At 48.4% G+C, this 19,324-nt stretch overlaps 1 protein-coding gene across 1 annotated transcript; it reads left to right on the forward strand.

Annotated features, from left to right (window-relative positions):
• Positions 1-4,855: 4,855 nt before the first annotated feature.
• LOC142006801 (lysozyme g-like) lies at positions 4,856-14,361 on the forward strand. The gene is made up of 5 exons (XM_074983276.1): positions 4,856-4,936; positions 5,740-5,841; positions 7,155-7,351; positions 9,742-9,880; positions 13,953-14,361. Exons 1-5 carry the CDS (start codon positions 4,894-4,896, stop codon positions 14,084-14,086), a joined length of 615 nt encoding a protein of 204 aa, XP_074839377.1. The 5' UTR covers positions 4,856-4,893; the 3' UTR covers positions 14,087-14,361.
• Positions 14,362-19,324: the final 4,963 nt, after the last annotated feature.

Raw genomic sequence — 19,324 nt, forward strand, 5'->3', positions numbered from 1 at the left:
CACGACTGGGTGGGCAGGGGCAGCGCCCACCAGCTTCCCCTACTATCAAGCATTGGACCACCTCCTTGGGCCCCCGGCTGTGATCCTGGGCATCGCCGGCCCCTCCAATGGAGATGGAGCCAGAGGAGACGGGAACTGAGGAGGAGGACTGGGGATGCAGTGGGGTCCTTCACCAGGACTAATGGCCCATTCCTCTCCCCTTATGTCTCCACAGCTCCAGCAGCCGGCGGCTGGACCAGCCGCATGACAGGCGTGGGGAGCCCCACCACCGAGGGCAAGGGGGGGTGGTCTAAGCCCCAGACCAGGACAGCACAGGGCCGCCACCGGTCTCTCCGCTGGCACCGCCAGGCTGGAGAGGACGAGGCAGGGGATGCAGCCCCCACAGCCACCCTGCAGGATCTGACGGGCATGGTGCAGCAGTGGCTTGCCATGGAGCGGCAGGCTTAGGACTTGGTTGCAGCCAAGTGGACTCCCTAACGCAGGCCGTGGTTGGCCACTAGTCCCAGCCACCACCTCATCATGGTCCACTTCTGCACCCAGCCCAGCCGTCATCCCCCGATTGTCCCCTGTGCCCCCGCCACTTGCATGCCCCCTCCCCTCCCCCCGCGGTTTTCCCCCCACCCCAGTTCCCCATCCCCCTTCCCCCCACAAGGGCACCCCCACCGAGGAGCCTGACTTCGAGGCCCTGCTCCTTCCCCACCTCCCCCTCAGCCAACCTCATCCACCTGGCCCACACTCTCCTCAGGGCTGGCTAGCTGGAGGCTAAGCCCCCCACTCACCCCCCCCACCACCACATGCCACACCTGGTGCAGACATGGGAAGTGCACCTGAGCAGCACCCCTACCTCCCTGTGCCACTGGCCCCAGCCCAGCCCCGGCCCGGTCCCCGGACATGGGGAGGAAGGGGCAGGTGTGGGCGACGGGGATGTCAACCATCAAGCCCCATCAAGGGGTAAGGCCCCCCCCACCCTGAACCTGACCACTCAGGGCCTCCAGGGTGCCCACCCAGGGCTGCTACACCCCCCCGCAAAAGTATTCCCCCGCCAGCACCCCCGTTCACCTTCCACCCTCCCATCCCATCCCATCCGTAAAGAGTTCCCCCGAGAATTGAGGGGCACAGTTTTGTGAACAAGTAAATAATTTATTTTTATGCTTTAACTTGTACATGTGTGGTGGTGGGTGTGCCTGTGTGTGCAGGGTGCGAGTGGGAGATAAGCGTGTGTGTGCAGGGTGTGGGTTGGGGGGCAGTGTGCAGAGTGGGGAGTCACCTTGGCCCCCACTTGAAAGCCTGGCTCAGGGCCTCCCATACCTGCACTCTGTCCTTTCTGGGCTTGGCAGCAGGGGGCTGTTCATACCCGTGCCCCGCCTCAGAGGCCCACCCCTGAATGAAGGTCTCATGTTTTGCCTCTACCAGGTTATGAAGGGTGCAGCAGGCCCCGAACACCACTGGGACACTGGGGAGGCCCACCTCCAGCCTGGTGTGCAGGCATCTAAAATGCCCCTTGAGGCGGCCAAACGCCTGCTCCACCGTGTTTTGGGCCCAGCTCGGACGCTCATTAAAAAGGTCCTGGCTCGGCCAGGTGTGCCCAGTGTATGGCTGCATCAGCTAGGCCTGCAAGGTGTAGGCCGCATCCACCACGAAGCAGGGCTGCACTGTTGTGTTCCCGATGGGGAGTTCCCACTGGGGTAGGGGGTGGAGGTCCCCTCAGCCATGCAACGTCCCAGCCCTGAGTTCCGGAACACCTTGCATGCATGGCCGGACCAGCCCACGTAGATGTTCTGGAACCGGCCGTTGGCGTTGACCAGGGCCTGCAGGACCATCGAGTGGCAGCCCTTCCAATTCACAAAGGCCCCGCGGCTGTGCTCTGGGGCCTGGATGGTGATGTGGGTGCCATCCAGGGCCCCTAAGCATTTGAGGAAGCCCAGCTCCTGGAAACCCCGGATGGCATTGTCCAGGTCCCCAACGCAGACCAGCTGCCTCAGGAGCACCCTGTTGATGGCCCGGACGACCTGCAGGGAGTAGGGGGTGCACTCATGAGCGTGGGGGGGTGCAGCTTGCCCACCCATCCCCATCCCTGCCTCGTCCCTAGCAGAGGGCTGCCCCCCCTTCTCGATGGTGCCCCTTGCCAGGGTGGCCCCCCCCTCTCCACATGCAGTCTAGGTGTGAGCTGGGCAAGGCTTACCTTGATGAGGACAGCCCTGATGGTGGTCTTGCCCTCCCCAAACTGGTGGCTGATGGATCGGTAATTGTCCGGGGTGGCCAGCTTCCATAGGCTGATGGCCACCCTTTTGTGCAGGGGGGAGAGCTGGCCTCATGCTGGAGTCCCGGTGCTGGAGGGCTGGGGTGTGCCAGTGGCACAGCTCCAGGAATGTTCCCTTGGTCATTCTGAAGTTCTGTAGCCACCGGTCATCGCCCCAGTCCTCCAGCACCAGCCGGTCCCACCAGTCACTGCTTGTGGGGAAACTCTATGAGTGGCAGGTGACCGGCTGGGGACGTTGTGAGCTGTGGATGGCTATGAGTGTTGCCACCTGGAACTACTGGAGCACAGCAGCCAGGACCACGGCCAGTGCACTGGCCACAGCCACGAATGGAGAGGGGGGTGCTGCTCGGGATCCATGGGGGCCCAGGATGCCTTCTCTGCTCTCTGTCTGTAACTGCCTGGGGACAGGTTGCTGGCCCTTGGCGTGTGTGGGGAGGATCCTTTAAAGGGACTGTGGGCAGCAGCCCCGGAAGGGCTCATCTGCCATGCGACCCTGCCCATGGCCCTTCCTGCCCCTGCTCTTTCGAAAGAGTGCCCTGGTATGTGTGGATGCTCTCTTTCAAAATTGTGCTGGGGGCCTTTCGAAAGAACGCCTCAAACCTTCGGTCCCCACTGGTGCGCGTGGGATCTCCGTTGTGAAAGACCATCTTCTGATGTTCTCTTTCAAAAGACGTTCTTTCGAAGCAGAGCTGTAGTGTAGATGCACCCAAAAAGTTTTATGTGGTTTTTTTTTTTTGTCCTTCTTCTGGATCCGCACGTCTTAAGAGTCCTATTGGTTTTTGGTAAAACTTTGGTAAACTACAGAAGCCGCCACTATTGCACGTTTTTGGCCCGACTGAGATGCACCTAACAGTGCAGGAGGGATACAGAGGGAGTTAGAGGTAACAGAGCGAAAAGGTGACTTTCTTCCTTCCATGCGTGCTGCCTCCCCAAAGCCTGCTCCATGTTATGGGAGAGAAAGAGAAGCGCAGAGGATAGAAGCCATAGGTCTGCCCCTTTCCATTCAGGACCATTGGTAGAATGAACCCTCCTTCAATGGAGGCTGAGGAGAGTGAAAAGTGAGGGACACAGAGAGCCCGGCCTGAAGGGAAGGAGAGAATGATGGGGCCAAGTACAGCCCCTGGTCTGAAGCGGGAGAGTACATGCAATCCCTGAGATATGTGGGGAGCGTGTTCTGCAGGACACCTCTGTGTGCAGGGAATGCAGGATACGTGTTGTAACAGGCACTCACCGGGTAGTGTTGTTTCTTTAGCTCAAGCTACAGTAGCTTATGCTTCTAGCGTTAGACATTCCCGGTTCAGCCCCAGTATGACAGCCAAGAAAGCAGTCAGCACACACTCAGCTTGTGGGGCAAATGGAGAGATGCAAGGAGCCTCTGGTACGTGCCAGGCATTTGTACAGCAACAAAGAAACCTCTAGTGAATAGTTGCCCTGCTTTATTTTATTTTATTTTATTTTCCTGTCTCTCCTGAGAGGGTCTGTGACACCAGAACAAACAGGACAATAGATTCCTGGGGAGGAGGATGAATGCCTTGTCTTTGCTTTGGATTTCGTCACTGACTGTAGGGAGAGAAAGCTAGTTGAAAGGAGAACACAGGTGAACGGCAAAGTGTTTCTTTTGAAATCTGAATCTTGCCACATAACAAAACAGATTACACCTTCCTGCAGCCAGACCCTCATAATGACAGACACTTGTTTGTTTTAACGATAAACTTTAAACTCTGTATAATGACATCTGATATGGTTGTTTGGAATAAAGAGGGAAGGAACATTCTAGGGTATATAAAGCTCTTCAGAACAACACATCCACCTTCTATGAGAAGAGAAACTGAACACAGGTGAGTGAACCATCAAGCTCATTCAGAGTGGGATCTAATCTTTGATCTACTTATTAGTAAAATACTATGGGTGGTAATGGGAGGTCAGCTCCTTTTTCACTGGTTTCAGTGAAAACCAAACCAAATAGGGAGAAGGGGCTTTCGAAGTCTGGGGGCCTTTTGAAAGGCCGGCATCTACACAGGCCGCGCACAGTTCGAAAGCAGCTCTTTCCACTCATGCCTGGCTGGCATTATGCTAATGAGGTGCTGCATACTCAAGGCAGCGCCTCATTAGCACCTTCCCAACTCGTTCATTACCACGCCCTTTCCGGAAGGAAGGGGGGCACGTGGATGTAGCCAGTGGCATGTTAGAGAGAAAATTGGTCTGGTGTCTCTGACCTTGCGGTCCTTAAGGAAGGGTGCGAGTATGGAATGCTGAGAGTTTATGTGAAGGATGATGCCACCGATAGCCCCCATACTGTCTTATCTCTGTCTTCTCACCTGGTAGGGATCCTTTCTGGCTTTGTACCTTACACGGAATCCCAGGTTTATTTGTTCCTCAGTGTGAGTGTCCCTGTCATGCACTCCAAGCCTCCCCACAAGATCTCAAACTTCATAGTTCTACAGCCTGGTTATGTGGAAAGAACCATATCACAGTCAGATCTATTGGCCGTTGTTACAATCATTGCTAACCTCTGAAAGGATCAGACAACAGTACTGCTTTGTGGTAGTGCTGCACATTCAGGTATTTTGATTTTTTTTGCAGATTTGGCTTTTTTGTCCAACTCTCTTGCGTGCTCGAGAAGAACCGTCCCCATGCTCCTAAAGCTGATGATTCTGGGCCTTGTTGCCCTCATTGGTGAGTCTGGAGTCCCCTTCTATTTCCCTAAGCTCACAGCTAAAACAACAGTGTAAGAAGATCTTTGTGGGGATTGAGTGTGTGGTAGGTTTTATCTCTCTGGCATCCCCTAGGAGGAGGGGAGCCCCTCTCTCATCCTGGACATCCCTCTCTGTGGAGCAACTTGACTCTAGCATTGGGTTTGGACTTGGGTTACAGCCAGCTGGCTGTGCCTCTTTGGGACTCTGCTCCCTGCTGGTGTGGGGGGGTAAAGTAGTCTAAAGAAAGCAAAATACCCCCATGGCCAACCAGTTCCCCGCTGTCTCGTACAGGGTAGAGGCCCACGGATCTTGGGAGGAAGGGTTGAGCTGCTTATCCCTGTGAGTCCAAACTAGTGAGGCTGAGTTCCAGGGCTCCAAAAATAAAAGCTGGTCCTACTCTTTCATCAGGGGACTTAGGCACCTGCTGTAAGTGGAAGTATGAGTTTGATTCAATAGGAAATGGAATATAAATAAACTGTTTCCAACTTTTTTGGCTCCTAGAATCAAGGATGACTCTTGCAAGACATAGCAGTAATTTCAGTGATGTACAGGGCAAGATGTTTTCGTCTTTAGCCTCTTTTAGAGACAAGAGATCTCAGTTTGCACAGGGCTTCTCAGAGGCTATCAAGTCCTCCTGTCCCAGAGAACTCACACTCAAACCCCAAAACCTGTAAAGGAGAACCCACCAGACACTGAAGCAGGATGTGATTCTATGAATTCTTTTACCTTTACTTATATTCACAAAAAGTCCTTAAAGTAAAGTATCTCCATTTAATTTTTCAGATATTTCTGAAGGTCAGACTGGCTGCTATGGTGACATAAATAGAGTTGATACAACTGGGGCTTCCTGGAGAACTGCAAGAGCAGAAGGCTTACAGTACAATGGTGAGTATAACTCTGCTGTTCTTTTGCTGTGTTGCAGCACACAGAGTCATCATAATGAGCCATGGTAGTTCACATCTTCAAAGCACTTTACAAACATAAATTGATTAAACCTCAGAACATTGCTGTTGGCTATATACCATTGTCCTCATTTTACAGATGAAGAAATTAAGATGGAGGGGAGGACTTAATAAAATTTTGGTATAGCTCCACTTTCTCTAACACTGTTACACAAGGAACGGTGGGTGATGGTCAATTTTTTCAGAAGTGGCTTCTGATTTTTTATTTTATTTTATTTTTATTTAAGGTGTCCATCTCAGATACTTTGGGTCTGGTTTGCAGAAGTGCTCACAATAGCACCTCTAGCTAATGTTACAAAGAGCTGGGAGCACTTCCAGCCCTCAAAAACCAGGCCCAAGCATCCAGAATTAACAGTCGCTTATTAAAATTTGGCCCAGTTGACTTTTCCCAGGCTTCTGAGACAATCAGAGGCAGAGCTGGGATTGGTAGTGAAGAAGTTCCTGACTCCCAGACTCTTTATTTCCTTATTGCTGCTTAACACCCGCTACATGCAGGGGAGGTCAATGGGGGCAGTTGATTCAAAAGGACCAGGCCTTCCTGGCAGCCACTGCCACTGTCTGAAAAGCAGCAGTGGTAGAGCTCACAGCCCTTTAATTACCATTGAAGCACTACACATTGTACTCCGGGAAGATCTGAGCGATGTGAGGGCTGGAGTGGCATGCTCTGGGTGATGCGGAAGGGTGGCTGCCCCAGTGCCACCACCTCTTCTACCTGCTCCATCCAGCAGCATGGACGGCCCACCCCTTACCCAGGAGGCCTGCATGTCTGCCGGCACCCCTATTCCGCAGCTATCCCTAGAATTCCCACTATTTTGAATTTACATCTCAATTTTGAAGCTCTGTATTACAGCCCTGTCCTTCTGGCTATAGAAGGGTAGATGTGACTCCTCCCAGTTCATGCCTCCTCTGATCACTCCTACATCATTAAGAGACTGACAGGTTACAGGTGAGCTGATTTCTCTGTAGCATCTGAGCACAATCCCCCTCCAGTTTCTCAGGGACCTCGTTTGCTTTCATCCTGAGCCCTGAAGAAGTAAGAATTAAATCCAGATTTTACCAATTATTTCAAGGCACTTTTTTTTTTGGCCTGGACACACTGTTAAATTCAAAAATCTTTAATTCAAAGCTAGCAAGTTGCACAAGGGCTGTTGGAGAGCAGAACACAGCTCTTTGCTTAGGAAATCTCTTTCGGATATTACAAGAAAAAAAACATCTGTACTTTCGCACTTACTACAGGAGTGAGTGCTTCAGAAAAGATTGCTGAGAAGGATTTAAATGCTATGAATAACTATAAAACCATCATTCAGCGCGCTGGCAGAAGATATTGTGTGGATCCTGCTGTGATCGCTGGTATCATCTCCCGAGAGTCACATGCTGGAAAAATCCTACAGAATGGCTGGGGGGACCACGGAAAAGGATTTGGTTTGATGCAGGTCAGCAATTACCAAGAAACTAAGCGTATAGCCCAGGGTTTGATAGGGACCCTGCTGAATCCTAAATTTCTCTCTAGTGCAGCCCAGGCTGGGACTGATAGTTGGTACACTGCTAGAAAAGGTGCAGTGCATTGCTCCGGCATATGTCAGATTTGCCATGGAGAGGTGGCTTCTTGTTTAATCTAACAAAATTGAACATTTTCCCCTTCCACCCAGAAGTTCCATTTCTTGTTTGTATGATTTATTTCGCACGTACTGATAAGTTTACAAATCCCTGCTGTGTAAAGGTCACAGCAAAGCAACAGTTGTTAAACTCGCAAGCTTTTGTTTAAAGGGCCATTGTGCAGCAGCACAAATATCAGGCCTCTCTCTTGATTATCGTATTACCTCAGTACAATGCCTACTGTGGCATGTTTAGTGATTTTATTAAACAGAATGGAATCTCTGATTGCCCTCATCAAACAGCTCAGAAATCTCTAGCAAATTATAATAGTCAAAATAAAAAAAATGGCACAGCTGTGCTGCTTATGGTGCTGGTGGACATACTGAGTGTTGACTAAATGATAACTAAACATCTATGTGTCTATTTGCCCTTAGTTTCTTTGGGGCTACACTATTTTTCTTTCTCCACTAATAAACACGAGTAGCCTAGCAGCTACTAGCAGATGAGAGATTAAACTTTCATTTCCTTTCGTGTGACTAGTTCTACAAGGAAGGCCCTAGGAGGATCATTTGGCAATAATTATCCAACGATTTTTTATGTTTGATTACAAATTGCATCTCTGTACTTGCTAATGTTCATATGTGCATAAACTCTGCTTTTTCACCAGTTTCTCCAAAGCTTACTTATCTTACCTCGTAGCTGTAAAAATCTCCTCTTTCCCTACTATTCCTCCAACACTTCTCCGTCTTTCAGTCTCTTTAACCCCATTCATCTATACACAGTCTTTTCCCAGTGTGCCATACAGACTTTTTTTTTTGATTAAGAAAGCTGGCTATTATGATTGATCTAAATTAGTTATAACATTTTGTTTCATAATTCACTAGTTGCCACTAGTTCTTTTAGAGTTAAGTTTCTGTATAAAACAGTGTTTTAGAAAGTTGAAAAAGTAACGCAAATACAATAAATAAAATAGAAGAGCCTTGAGCAACGTAGCCATCTGAGCAGGAGTGTCAAAAACACTGATTTATTCCACAAAACACATATGTGTTATCTCCCAGCTTTGTTCACATGGAGAAAAAAAGCAGCAGTGAAAGGAAAGCTGCACAAATGTTTTAGGAAATCATAATAGCAAATAAGTATAGATGATGACAGTCGGAGGAGAGAGTTTGTCTAGCTGTAGAAAGTATTGGGATTCGGGGTCACAATACAGAAAAGTAGAGGTGGCTCTGGCCCCACTGCCTGTTCAGCAGGCTCCTCCCACGGGTCTGAGTCTCTGTCCCTACCCAAGCAGTGCCTCTGGCTGGAGAGGAGAGGTGCACCTTCATAAATTCTAAGGCCAGAAGGGACCAGTGTGATCTCCTGGTCTGAGCTCCTACCCTCCAACCTTGCACTGGCTCACCCTTGTGACTCCCATCTCAGTGAAGGAAATGAAAGGAACAGGAGACTGTTGCCCTGAGCTACTCCCACCTGTACCCACCGTTGCTCCTCCTGTCCACACAGGCTGCACCATTCCTGCTGTGTGTTCACAAGGGGTGTAGCCTCTCTCTGCAGGAGCCAGCAAGCCCTGCATAGGCCTGTCGGGGACAGCTGTCCAGTTCTAGCAGATGTGGCTACCCACAGCAGTATTTAGTGGAAGATGCAGCATAAATGCATGTGATGCATTTCTCACTCAAGTTCATGCTGGCGGGGGCAGGAACACGTGTTTGTAAGGCCAACAGGCATGAGTCGTTGACAGGAGAAAATGAACCTCTGACTGTAGGCGCCAAAGCCATATGTTGTACAGTATGTGCGAGAAGCCAGCTTATGCCAAGCCTGTCAGTGATAATCCAACGTTGAATTTGTGGTGGAAGTTTTATTTTTGAGCTTCTGAATGGAGTCCTATTTAGCGCCAAAACTGTGAAGGCCGAGACAGAGAGCTTTGTGGGATCGTGCCCTTACAATATAAGCTTCCTGGGTGGGGGGCAAGACAAGAGAGGCAGATATAGAGCAGCACAAGCCACTGCAACCGTGCTAGCCAAATATCTTTCGTAACTACAGTTGAAATGGCGCAGAAGATGCACTTTAAGATAAACCCTTTTTTGTTAGCACAGTCCAATGTACAATCTCTCCGAGTTTGCTTTGGGGTTACAGTAAAAAGTGCAACGAAAATGAAGTCTTGATGAAGGAAGGAAGAGCACCATAAACACCTAATCTTTTTATGAAATAATGTTCTCTCTGGCCCATCTAGGTTGATAGAGGCTCCCATGCACCAGTTAAACCATGGAATGGTGAGGCACATCTCAATCAGGGGACAAGCATCCTTGTTGGTATGATTAAGGACATTCAAAGAAAATTCCCCAGATGGACAAAAGAACAACAGCTGAAAGGTACGGTACAGATCACATTCAGTCCCAGACAAAGGGAACTTCTAAGACAAAAATTGTGTTGAGTTTCTTATTTTTAAAATATTTTTATTTTGAATGTCTCAATTCACAGCATCACAGAATCGTAGGACTGCAAGGGACCTCAGGAGGTCATCTAGTCCAGTCCCCTGCAGGATCAAGCCCCACTAAGTCATCCCAGCCAGGAACTTGTCCGGCTGGGACTTAAAAACCTCAAGGGATGGAGAATTCACCACACCTCTCTAATCAACGCATTCCAATGCTTCACCACCCTCCTGGTGAAGTAGTTTTTCCTAATATCTAACCTACACTTCTCCCTCCTCAACTTCAGACCACTACTCCTTGGTCTGTCATACAACACCACTAAGTACAGTTCCTCACCCTCCTCTTTAGAGCTCCCCTTCAGTAAGTTGAAGGCTGCTATTAAATCACCCCTAAGTCTTCTCTTCTGTAAACTAAACAAGTCCAAATCCCTCAGCCTCTCCTCATAGGTCCTGTGCTCCAGCCCCTTAGTCATTTTTGTTGCCCTCTGCTGAACCTGCTCCAGCACATCCACATCCTTTTTATACTGGGGGACCCAAAACTGGACACAATATTCCAGATGTGGCCTCACCAGTGCTGAATAGAGGGGAATAACTACTTATCTAGATCTGCTTGAATGCTCCTCCTAATGCACCCTAGTATGCTGTTAGCCATCTTGGCTACAAGGCCACACTGTTTACTCATATCCAGCCTTTCATCTACCATAACCCCTAGGTCCCTTTCCATCGTACTGCTGCTGAGCCAGTCGGTCCCCAGCCTGTAACAATGCTTGGAATCCTTCCGCCCCAGGTGCAGGACTCTACACCTCTCTTTGTTGAACTGCATCAGATTTCTTTTGGCCCAGTCCTCCAATTTATCTGGGTCACTCTGGATTTTCTCTGTACCCTCCAACGTATCTACCTCTCTTCCTAGTTTTGTATCATCCGCAAACTTGCTGAGGGTGCAAACCAGTCCCTCATCCAGGTCATTAATAAAGATGTTGAATAACACTGGCCCCACAACAGAGCCTTGCGGCATTCCACTTGAAACAGACCGCCATCCAGATATTGAGCCATTGACCACTACTCGTTGGGCCCAACCATCAAACCAGCTTTCTATCCATCTTATAGTCCAAGGATCCAATTCATATTTCCTTAACTTATGGCCAAGAATGTTGTGGGAGACTGTATCAAAAGCTTTGCTGAGGTCAAGGTATATCACATCCACTGACTTCCCCATGTCCACAGAGCTTGTTAACTTGTCATAGAAGCTAATCAGGTTGGTCAAGCAGGACTTGCCCCTCATGAATCCATGTTGGCTACTTTTAATCATTTTCCCCTCTTCCAAGTGCTCCAGAATGGATTCCTTGAGGATCCCCTCCATTATTTTCCCAGGGACTGAGGTAAGGCTGACCGGTCTATAGTTCCCTGGATTGTCCTTCTTTCCTTTTTTAAAAATGAGCATTACGTTTGCCTCCTTCCAGTCATCCAGTATCTCCCCCAATCTAGAGTCTTCAAGAATAATGGCCAAAGGTTCAGCAATGACCTTTGCCAGTTCTCTCAGTACCCAGGGGTGCATTAAATCCAGACCCATGGACTTGTGTACATCTAGTTTTTCTAGATAGCTCAGAACTTGTTCCTTCGCCACAGATGGCTGCCCTCCACCTTCCCATACTGCATTGTCTAGGACCGTCATGTGGACGTTGACTTTGTCCGTGAAGACTGAGGCAAAAAAAGCATTGAGTACTTCAGCTTTTCCTACATCGTCTGTCACTAGGTTACCTCCGTTATCCAGTAACAGCTCCACACATTCTCTGATAACCCATTTATTGTTCACATACCTGTAGAAACCCTTCTTGTCACCCTTCACATCCCTTGCCAGCTGCAGTTCCAATTGTGCTTTTGCTTTCCTGATTACTCCCTGACATTCTCCAGCTGTATGTTTATACTCCTCCTTAGCCAACTGTTCATGTTTCCATTTCTTGTACACATCCTTTTTGAGTTTAAGCTGACTAAGGATTTCCCCATTAAGCCAAGTTGGCTGACTACCATGTCTGCATTTCTTATGATGCAGTGTGATGGTTTGTTCCTGTGCCTTCAGTAAGACTTCTTTAAAATACTGTCAGTTCCCTTGAACTCTTTTCCCCTTCATGTTCTTTTCCCAAGGGATCCTTCTCATCTGTTCTGTCAGGGAGCTGAAGTCTGCTCTTCTGAAGTCAAGGGTCTGTATGTTACTGCTCACCTTTCTTCCTTTCGTCCAGATTCTGAAATCTTCACTCTCACAGTCACTGCAGCCCAGGTTTCCTCCCACTTCTATTTCTTCTGCTAGTTCTTCCCTGTTTGTGAGCAACAGGTCAAGCAGTGCATGGCCCCTGCTCAGTTCCTTCAGCACTTGTACCAAGAAGTTATCCCCAACATTCTCCAAAAACTTCCTGGATTGTCTGTGTGCTGCTGTATTGGTCTCCCAACAAATGTCCGGACGATTAAAGTCTCCCATGAGAACCAGGGCCTGTGATTTGGAAGCTTCACTTTGCCTCATCTATCTCATCTCCCTGATCTGGCAGTCTACAGCAGACACCAACTACACTAGCACCTCTGTTACTTCCACCTCTAAGTTTAACCCAAACACACTCAACTGGATTTTCTCCTTCCTCATACTGGAGCTCTGAGCCATCATACTGCTCCCTCACACAGAGCACAACTCCTCCTCCTTTTCTCCCCGTCTGTCCTTCCTAAACAATTTACAACCTTCCATGACCGTGCTCCAGTTATGCGAATCGTCCCACCAAGTCTCCGTTATTCCAACCACCTCATACTTGTGTGACTGTGCCAGGGGCTCCAATTCTTCCTGTTTGTTCCCCAGGCTTCTGGCATCAGTGTACAAGCATCTTAGAGAAGAGGCCTATTGCCCCACTTTCTCCTCTTTACCCAGGAAACCCACTTGATTGATCCATCCTCCTTCCTCACTTACCTCAGTACTTGTGTCACCTTCCCCCAATGAACCTAGTTTAAAGCCCTCCTCACTAGGTTTGCAAGCCTGCCCACAAAGTTGCTCTTTCCTCTCTTTGTGAGGTGAATCCCATCTCTTCCCAGCAATCCCTGTTCACGAAAAAGAATCCCATGGTCAAAGAAACCAAATCCTTCCCTGCTATACCACCTATGCCACCACGCATTTACCTCTGTGATTTGACAATCCCTATGCAGACCCCTTCCTTCCACAGGGAGGATAGACGAGAACGCCACTTGTGCACCGTATTCCTTGATCTTCCTTCCTAGGGTTACGTAATCCACTGTGATCTCTTCAAAGTTGCTCTTACCTGTATCATTAGTTCCTTATATGTATCATTATTGTAATTGCTGACGAGTGATGCTTTTTGGCTACTTTTTGATTTCACATAGTTTGGGCATTGACACTAGATTGGTCAGTTTCAGCAGTTTGCCCCATTCTTCGTCACAATGTGGTGCGGAAGATTTCCAATGCTGTATGGGGAATATGTATAAGTTGCCCTCCTGCCTGTAAAGCTTTGTACGTTTGTGGGTGGGAGGTGGTTGTTTGGAACTTGATAGAGCTTCTCTGGACTGAAGAATTGTGTAGTATAACATGGAGCAGAGATTCAGAAAAGGGAGCAGAATGGAGTGTGAGGTCATGTTCTAATTGTCTCCCATGCAGTTATTTGCAGGGCTGAATGATAAGTCACACGGTAATTGTGTCCAATATTGTATTAAGAACAGGCCTGGTTCAAAGACTGAGGGCTTCTGTTTGAATGTGGTTAGTCAAACACATATTGAAGGGTCACCAAGCTACTGACCTTTGTTCTCATAAAACCCCCAAAGTGCTTTGATTGTGGGGGGAGTCAGGAATGGATGCAAACAGCTGCCTTTTATTCAGTTACAATGTCATAAAGCAATTAATGCACAGACAATTGCTTTATTTTACTTTTTAATACACAACATAAACACTAGACAGATCTGGCTGGAATTTTCATGTGTTTTCTTTTGTGTCTTTTTTTTTCAAAAATCCCCATTTATTGTTTCAGGTGGGATTTCCGCCTACAATGCAGGAACAAAAAACGTCCGATCTTATGATCAAATGGATATTGGCACAACCAACGATGACTATGCCAACGATGCAGTTGCACGAGCCAAGTATTATAAGAGAAACGGGTACTGACCAGGAAGTTTTCTTTTCAGACGCACAGTGCTTCTTACAGTGACTGATTATCAGGAAAGATATGCATATTTGGGGGAGTTTAGAAGCTGGGACCTGTTAAACTTAATGATGTAAATCTTTATGGGGGACCCTTGTTTAAATGAGTGTTTGCAGTCACAGTTACTAAATTTTTACATTCTCCAGTCAGTAAAATCTTGGTTAAATGCCAACTTCCAAACAAATTTGGTCTTGATCTTCCAAAAAAATAGTAATGAGTGTATTAATAATGTCCCATCTTATCTGATTATTTCTCTGACTTATTAAAGTTGTTCTATCTGGCTATTGATAATCGTCTGCCTTCCAAATGTCAAGCAACAACAAGATACACTCATCCCTTGTTTAACGAGTACTTGACTTACAAGTACTCGCTAAAACGAGGGAGACACATACCTACCAATGGTCACTAGACAAGTGAACTTCCCCCGCTAATACAAGAGCCAGCCAGTGGGTTCCCAGTGCAGGGGTGGAGAGACCGGCAGCCCTGAGGCTGGTTCTGCTCCAGGCAGGGGTCCCCGGTGGTGGGGGGAGTGAGTCCAGCAGCCCCCAGCTGGCTGCGGTCCAGCTGCTGGATCCCCGGTGGGGAGTGGACAGACTGGCAGCCCTGTGGCTGGCTGCGCTCCAGCAGCAGGGCTGCTGGCAGGGGGTGGGGGGTGAGATCGGCAGCCCTGTGGGGTCCCCGTCAGGTGGTGGAGCAGAGAGGCTGGCAGCCCTGCGGTTGGCTCTGCTCCAGCAGCAGGGTTCCCGCAGGGGCAGAGGAGTCCAGCAGCCCTGTGGCTGGCTCCTCTGGAGCCGCAGGGTCCCTGGCGGGGTGGGGGGACGGCGATAGTGTCAGCCTCATGGCTGGCTCCGCTCTAGCGGCGGGGTCCCTGGCCAGGGTGCGGGGAGATCTGTGGCTGGAGCCGAGCTGGCCGAGGGGTCCCTGGCTGGGGCACGGGGAAATCCGCAGCCCCCACTCAGTCACAACGTTCCCACAGCTCCCTGCACAACCCACCCCCCTCAGCCTGCTCCCAACACCCACCCCATCCTGTTCAGTTCCAAACCCCCCACCCCCACAGGCTCCTCTGATGCAGCCAGGAGGAACAAGCAGCCACCTCATTCACCTGAGCTGCCTACAGGTTTTAACACTCCTTCCAGCTTATAGCCCCAAACTGTCCTCAGTCTTTAACCCCCCTCCAACTCCAGGTTCACTTACTTTTCAAAAGCAGCACCACCTGCTGCCCCTCCCAGCACTTGGAACCAATCAGAGTCTTTTACAAATATTTTAACAGGAATTTAGTGTCCCTCTTATGAGTTTTCGCCTATGAGCAAAAAGTTAGGAATCAATTGTGCTCGTACAGCGAGGGGTGAGTGTCCTTCAATACCCAATGCTGTCTTAACACTAAAAGAGAAAAGTGATCTGTTGGGGGAAGGAAGCCTGTAGTTTCAATCTTTTTTGTGATATATTTTGACAATTTATTTTTCATTACTGTTTGATACAGGCCTGTTGATAGATTCACTGGGCCCCTGGGCAATGTGTGTGTGGGAGGACAGGGGGACAGCTTCATACTCCTGGAATAGGTGAGGCTGAGGCTGCTGTGTCTCCAGGCTGCCTGGGACTGAGTCACACATCTCAGTGCCATTCAGAACATGCCACCCAAGCTTTGCAGGGCACCATGTGGGTGATCTGGCAGTGATTTAAAGGGTCTGGGCCTATGGCAACTGCTGCTACCACAGCAGGAGAAACAACATCTGGGAGCCCCAGACCTCACTGTAACATTTTTGCACCCTTTATCCTCACTTGTCAATGGGCCATAGAATTCTAGGGCTGGAAGGGACCTCAGGAGGTCATCTAGTCCAGCCCCCTGCCTAAAGCAAGATCAACCCCAACTAAATTATCCCACCCGTGACTCTGTCAAGCTGGGATTTAAAAACCTCTAGGGATGGAGATTCCACCACCTCTCTCAATAACACATTCCAGTGCTTCACCACTCTCTGGGTGAAGTAGTTTTTCCCAATATCCAACCTTCTCCTCTCCCTCTGTCACTTCAGACCATTGCTCCTTGTTCTGCTATCTGACACCACTGAGAGCAGTTCTCTCCATCCTCTTTAGATCTCCCTTTCAGGAAGTTGAGGTTGCTATCAATTGACCCTCACTCTTCTCTTCTGCAAACTAAACAAGCCCAAATCTCTCAGCCTCGCCTCACAGATCATGTGCTCCAGCCCCCTAATCATTTTTATTACCTTCTGCTGAACACTCTCCAATGCATCGACATCCTTCCTATGCTGGGGGCGGGCCCAGAACTGGACACAATACTCCAGATGTGGCCTCACCAGTGCAAAGTAGAGGGGAATAATAACTTCTCTAGCTTTGCTGGAAATGCTTCTCCTAATACACCCCAATATGCCATTAGCCTTCTTGGCTACAGGGGCACACTGTTTACTCATATCCAGCCTCTCATCCACTGTAATCTCTGAGTCCTTTTCTGCTGCACTGCTACTTAGCCAGTTGGTCTTGAGCCTATAACAGTGCTGGGATTCGTCCATCCCAAGTGCAGGACTCGGCACTTCTCAAATGTCTCATAGCCCAGTCCTCCAATTTGTCTAAGTCACTCTGGATCCTATCCCTACCTTCCAATGTATCTACCTGACCCCCTAGCTTAGTGTCAGCTGCAAATTTGCTGCGGGTGAAATTAATCCCCTCATTCAGGTCATTAATAAAGATGTTGAACAGTACTGGCCCTAGAACCAATCCTTGGGGCACTCCACTTGAAACCGACTGCCAACCAGACCCTGAGCCATTGACCACTACCCATTGGGCCTGTCCATCGATCCAGTGTTCTGTCCATCTTACAGTCCATGTAGCCAATCCAAACTTCCTTAACTTATGGGCAAGAATGTTGTGGGAGACCGTACCAAAAGCCTTGCTAAACTCAAGGTTTATTGCATCCATTGACTTCCCCATGTTCACTGAGCCAGTTACTTCATCATAGAAGCTAATCAGATTGGTCAGGCATGACTTGCCCTCAGTGAATCCATGTCGACTACTCTTGATCACTTTTGCCACTTCCAAGTGCTCCAAAATGGATTCCTGAGAATCCCCTCTATGATTTTTCCAGGGACTGAGATAAGGCTGACCGGTCTATAATTCCCTGGACTGACCTTCTTTCTTTATTAAACATGGGCACTACATTTGCCTTTTTCCAATCATCTGGAACCTCTCCTGACCTACACAAGTTTTCAAAGATAATAGCCAATGGCTCTGCAATGACATCTGCCAGTTCCCTCAGTACCCTTGGATGCATTAAATATGGATCCATGGATATGTGTGCCTCTAGCTTTTGTAAATAGCTCTTAGCCCATTCTTTCCTCACTGAGGGCTGCCCACTTCCTTACCATACTGCATTGCCTAGTGCCGTACTCGGGGACCTGAACTTGATCGTGAAGACTGAGGCAAAAAAAGCTTTGAGCATTTCAGCGTTTCCCATATCATCTGTCACCACATTACCTCCCTCATCCAGTAATGACCCCACACCCTCCCTGATAACCCTCTTACTGTTAACATGCCTATAGAATTCCTTTGTATTGCCCTTCACATTCCTTGCTAGCTGCAATTCCAATTGTGCTTTCACTTTCCTGATAGCCCCCAGCATTCTCCAGCCATATATTTATACTGCTCCTCAGTCATCTGTCCAAGTTTCCACTTTTTATACATATCCTTTTTAAGTTTAAGCTCACCTAGGATTTCCCTTGTAAGCCAAGCTGGTTGCCTCCCATATTTGGTTTTCTTAGGCTGTCTCTACACTACAAAAATAACTTTGAAGTTGCTTACTTCAAAGTACAACTTTTGAAGTAAGCAACTTTGAAGTAGAGCATCTATGCACACAGTACTTTAAAGTTCAGTTTCAAAGTAGAGCGCTACTCCATTCCCAGGGATGGAATAAGGACTTCGAAGTTGTGCTCCCTTGCTTCAAAGTTAACGTTGAAGTATGGGAAAATGTGTAGACTCTCCTAGCTACTTCGAAGTAGTGCCTAACTTTGAAGTTATCTTCAAAGTCAGTTCCTAGTGTAGATGCACCTTTACTGTGCTTGAGGATGGTTTGTTCCTGTGTCTTCAATAAGACCTCTTTAAAATACTGCCAGTTCTCCTGAACTCCTTTCACCTTCTTATCAGCTTCCCAGGGGATCCTGCCCATCAGTTCTCTGAGGGAGTCGAAGTCTGCTCTTCTGAAATCAAGGGTCTGTATTTTACTGCTCACCTTTCTTCCTTTTGTAAGAATCCTGAAATCTACCATCTCATGGTCACTGCAGCCCAGGCTGCCACCCACTTCTATTGCTCATACCAGTTCTTCCCTGTTTGTGAGCAACAGGTCAAGCTGCACATGGCCCCGGTCAGTTTTTTCAGCACTTGTACCAGGAAGTTAACCCCAGTATTCTCCAAAAAACTTCCTGGATTGTTTGTGTGCTGCTGTATTGGTCTCCCAACAAACATCTGGGGGGTTAAAGTCTCCCATGAGAACCAGCACCTGTGATTTGAAAGCCTCTCTTAGTTGTCTGAAGAAATCCTCGTCTACCTCATCTAGTGGCCTATAGCAGACACCAAATGCAACATTGCCTCTGTAGCTTTCGCTTCAAAGCTTAACCCAAAGACACTCAACTGTCTTCTCCCTCCATAGACTGGAGCTCTGAACAATCATATTGCTCTTTCACATAAATTGCAACTCTTCTTCCTTTTCTCCCCTTCTTGTCCTTCCTGAATAGTTTATACTTTTCCATGACAGTCCTCCAGTTAAGTGAGTCATCCCACCAAGTCTCTGTTATTCCAATCACCTCTTACTTCTTTGACTGTACCAGGCCTCTAATTCCTCCTGTTTGTTTCCCAGGCTTCTGCATTTGTGCACAAACGCCTTAGATAATATAAGCTGATTGGCCTACTTTCTCCTTTCGAATGAGTGGTCCTCCTTTCTTGTACCTTCTTCCTTCCCCACTTACTACGGGACTTGTGTCACCATTCCCTGATCAACCTAGTTTAAAGACCTCCTCACTAAGTTTGCAAGCCAGCCCACAAAGATGTTCTTTCCTTTCTACATTAGGTGGATCCCATCACTTCCCAGCAATCATTGTTCTCAAAACAGAATCCCATGGTTGAAGAAACCAAATCCCTCTCTCTGACACCACCTGTACAACCACACATTTACCTCCATGATTCAATGATCACTTTGT

This window comes from Carettochelys insculpta, chromosome 1 (assembly GCF_033958435.1).
Source record: "Carettochelys insculpta isolate YL-2023 chromosome 1, ASM3395843v1, whole genome shotgun sequence".
Taxonomy (NCBI): Eukaryota; Metazoa; Chordata; order Testudines; family Carettochelyidae; genus Carettochelys; species Carettochelys insculpta.